We start from the raw sequence: 2803 nt of genomic DNA on the forward strand, positions 1-2803 counted from the left end.
TTAAGAGTGGAAGAGTGATCATAAAATATTTTTTCTTTATAATCTTTCTTAATTATTAATTACACGGATGTAGCTATTAATAATAATTCTTTTTCTTTATGTAAAATAATAATTTTATAAGTAATCAATATAACTAATCCAAAACTATTGATAACAATTTCTCTTTTCAATTTTTTTTTTGATACGCTCTTTTAACTAATGATTCAAGAAAAAGTATTTTCAAATGTAAAAAGGATTTCGACAGTGAAAATCTAGCTCTACTTCGTTCCAACGTATGACCATATTCAACATGATGAACTGTTATGTTGGAAAGAAAATGGTCTTAACTAGTACAAAATGAAGTTTGTATGTCATGATGTGTATTATATATACATAATTACACGAAGAAGGAAGGAAGCTGCTGCAAATGAACCACTAGTTTCTTTTGGAAACTGAAACACTTAATCTGATATCTTCACCTCTTTTTCTTAAACTAATCTTGCTGAAATGCTGATCTTCTCAATGATGACTGTAAATACTCCATTTTCAAACAGTGTGTAAGCAAGCCCGTACACGAAGAAGCCCCCTGATTCTCAGTTTTCAAAGCTCTCCCATCCCATCCGCAAGCTCAAAATTGATTGAATTATAGACTCCTGCACGAATTATTTACAGGTTAATCTCTTTCAATTTTTATTTCATGAAAATCGACTTAAAAATCAAATTTCCATATCATCTATAAGAGAACAATTCCAAAAATGTAACCTGATGCGAGTGAGGAGACCTGCAGCACTGCTTCCAACTTTTAACAATTGTTTTGCTAACTCTCGTCTTCAGTAGATGTTTTTTGAGTTAATGTGTCCGATTCCATTCCATCGATTTAGAAAAAGTAACAGCGGCGGAGGAGGCTGGGGATACGGTGGGGGTCTGGACCGGTAGTTGGGGAAATCTCGCAGCAGTCAACGATACGAAGGGTAATCGCAATGGCGGCATGGACGGTAATAGAACCTGGCCGGAGAGGCCAAGCATGTTGAGTCTAGCTTGGTTGATCGCCGGAATTAGCGAAGATGTCGATGGAAACTGTGCCATTTGCATTGAGACAGCCATGGGAGAATAACAACCACCCAAAGGCCGTGCATTTATATGTTGTATCGACGGAGACGGTAACATCATCGGAGGCATATAAACACCACTACTTCCCATTGACATCATCTGTTTCGAAGCAAGATCCCGTTGTTATTAAGCGATATTTTTGTATTTATTGATCCAAGGAATGATATCGAAAGGCTCTAAAGTCTAACCTGAACTTGAAGCTGAAGAGTTTTCAAGTACTCGATTGCCTTATCAAGAACCGATGCTTTATCCATCTTATTACAGTTGGGTATGAGCTCTTGCAATGCTCGCATCTTCTTGTTGATTTTATCTCTTCGTCTCTGCAACCCAGAAATCAAATATTTCAGTTTACTACAAAACCCTGAATTTATAAGCTGTTGGATTTGGTTGCTTACCCTTTCAGATAGGCTGTGAGCTTCTGGTTTTCTCTTTCTCTTTGAGACTTCACTCGGAGCGGCTTCGGATTGTTCATCGGGAACCCACTTTTTTTCCATGGATTTTTTTCCTTGTTTTTCAAAAGAATTGATTCTTATCGGAATCTGGTTAGATTTTTGAAGAGCTGGAGATCTTGAGAAGATTGAAAAGTTCACCCTTTCATTTTTCTCATCAACTCTTGCTTTCACTCTCTCCTTTGATTGCTTGTAGAAAGATTGAGGTACTTGCATATCGTTGTTCATGGTTTGCTGAGGAATCATCTCTTCTTCTTCAAGCTGGGGCACGTTAAATTTGTTTGAAGCAGCAATATTTAAATCCACGACCTGTTTATCGTAACCGTCCTCGTATAGTTCAGCCAGCCGTAGCTCCTGGTACCCGGTTTGCAGACAAGTTATGTTCTTCTTTCCGGGTTTCTTGGACGATAAACCTCGAATCAAAATCTGACCATTTTCCCGCATCGGCTCCGCCGCGTCAGGATCACACCTGCAAACAAGAAATATCAGAAGAAACACATTGAAAACACACTGTTCAGCTATATATGTGTGTGTGTGTATACACGTACGTGGATGGTAAATTAGGCAAGTGACGTGTCATCCACGGAGGAAGTGATTCAAGTTTCTGTTTTTCTGCCATTGAAGGATGATCGGATTCAGGAAGTATTTGACGTGGCTGATAATCTGAAAGAAAATCCGATAAGTTAAGCCGTCAAAAAACCAAGAAGACCGACAGTGAGAAAGAGTATCAAATCAAGCCGTGGAGAACAGGATGATGTCTTGATGAAAACGGGGAGATGGTTGGGGGAAATTATTACGAGACACAAGTGATATAATAAGATGGTTGGGGGATGGGAAGATTCCTAGTTTATGGAAAATGGGGCGCGCGTCCACAACAACCGAAGCTTTGCTTTGCGTAATCTCTAAAATAAATGGTGTTCTGCCACGTTTACTGCCCCACCACCCACGAAGCTCTGTGTTGGGACCACTGGAATTGTGGTCTTTCACGTCATGCCTCTTTATCCCTAAAATTCTGTATAATTACAAATTCTTCCATTTTCATGCTTAGAAATATTTTTGAAGATATACCCATTTATTGATTGATATAAAATTTTTATTTAAGAAAAGATATAAATAAAATTTTAAAATAAATATAATTCATAAAATACATAAATAATTGAAATTTTTTATATTTCAAGATAAATTCTTGTTCATCCTTAACCCTATTTGCATACATTATTGAAGAATAATTATTTAGGCCGAGTGTGATATTGACCGAAAAACTT

The 2803-nt window shown here is 37.4% G+C and overlaps 1 protein-coding gene across 1 annotated transcript; it reads right to left on the reverse strand.

The window, feature by feature from the left end:
- Positions 1–390: 390 nt before the first annotated feature.
- On the reverse strand, positions 391–2319 carry LOC120135318 (transcription factor PIL1-like). The gene is made up of 5 exons (XM_039151601.1): positions 2087–2319; positions 1485–2007; positions 1278–1409; positions 742–1188; positions 391–632 (listed from the first exon to the last, which is right to left on the reverse strand). The coding sequence occupies exons 1-4, from the start codon at positions 2155–2157 to the stop codon at positions 829–831; spliced, it is 1086 nt and encodes a 361-aa protein (XP_039007532.1). The 5' UTR covers positions 2158–2319; the 3' UTR covers positions 391–632; positions 742–828.
- Between the last annotated feature and the right edge of the window lie 484 nt (positions 2320–2803).

The sequence above is a fragment of the Hibiscus syriacus genome, unplaced genomic scaffold (assembly GCF_006381635.1).
Source record: "Hibiscus syriacus cultivar Baekdansim isolate YM2019G1 unplaced genomic scaffold, ASM638163v2 tig00110607_pilon, whole genome shotgun sequence".
Lineage (NCBI taxonomy): Eukaryota > Viridiplantae > Streptophyta > Magnoliopsida > Malvales > Malvaceae > Hibiscus > Hibiscus syriacus.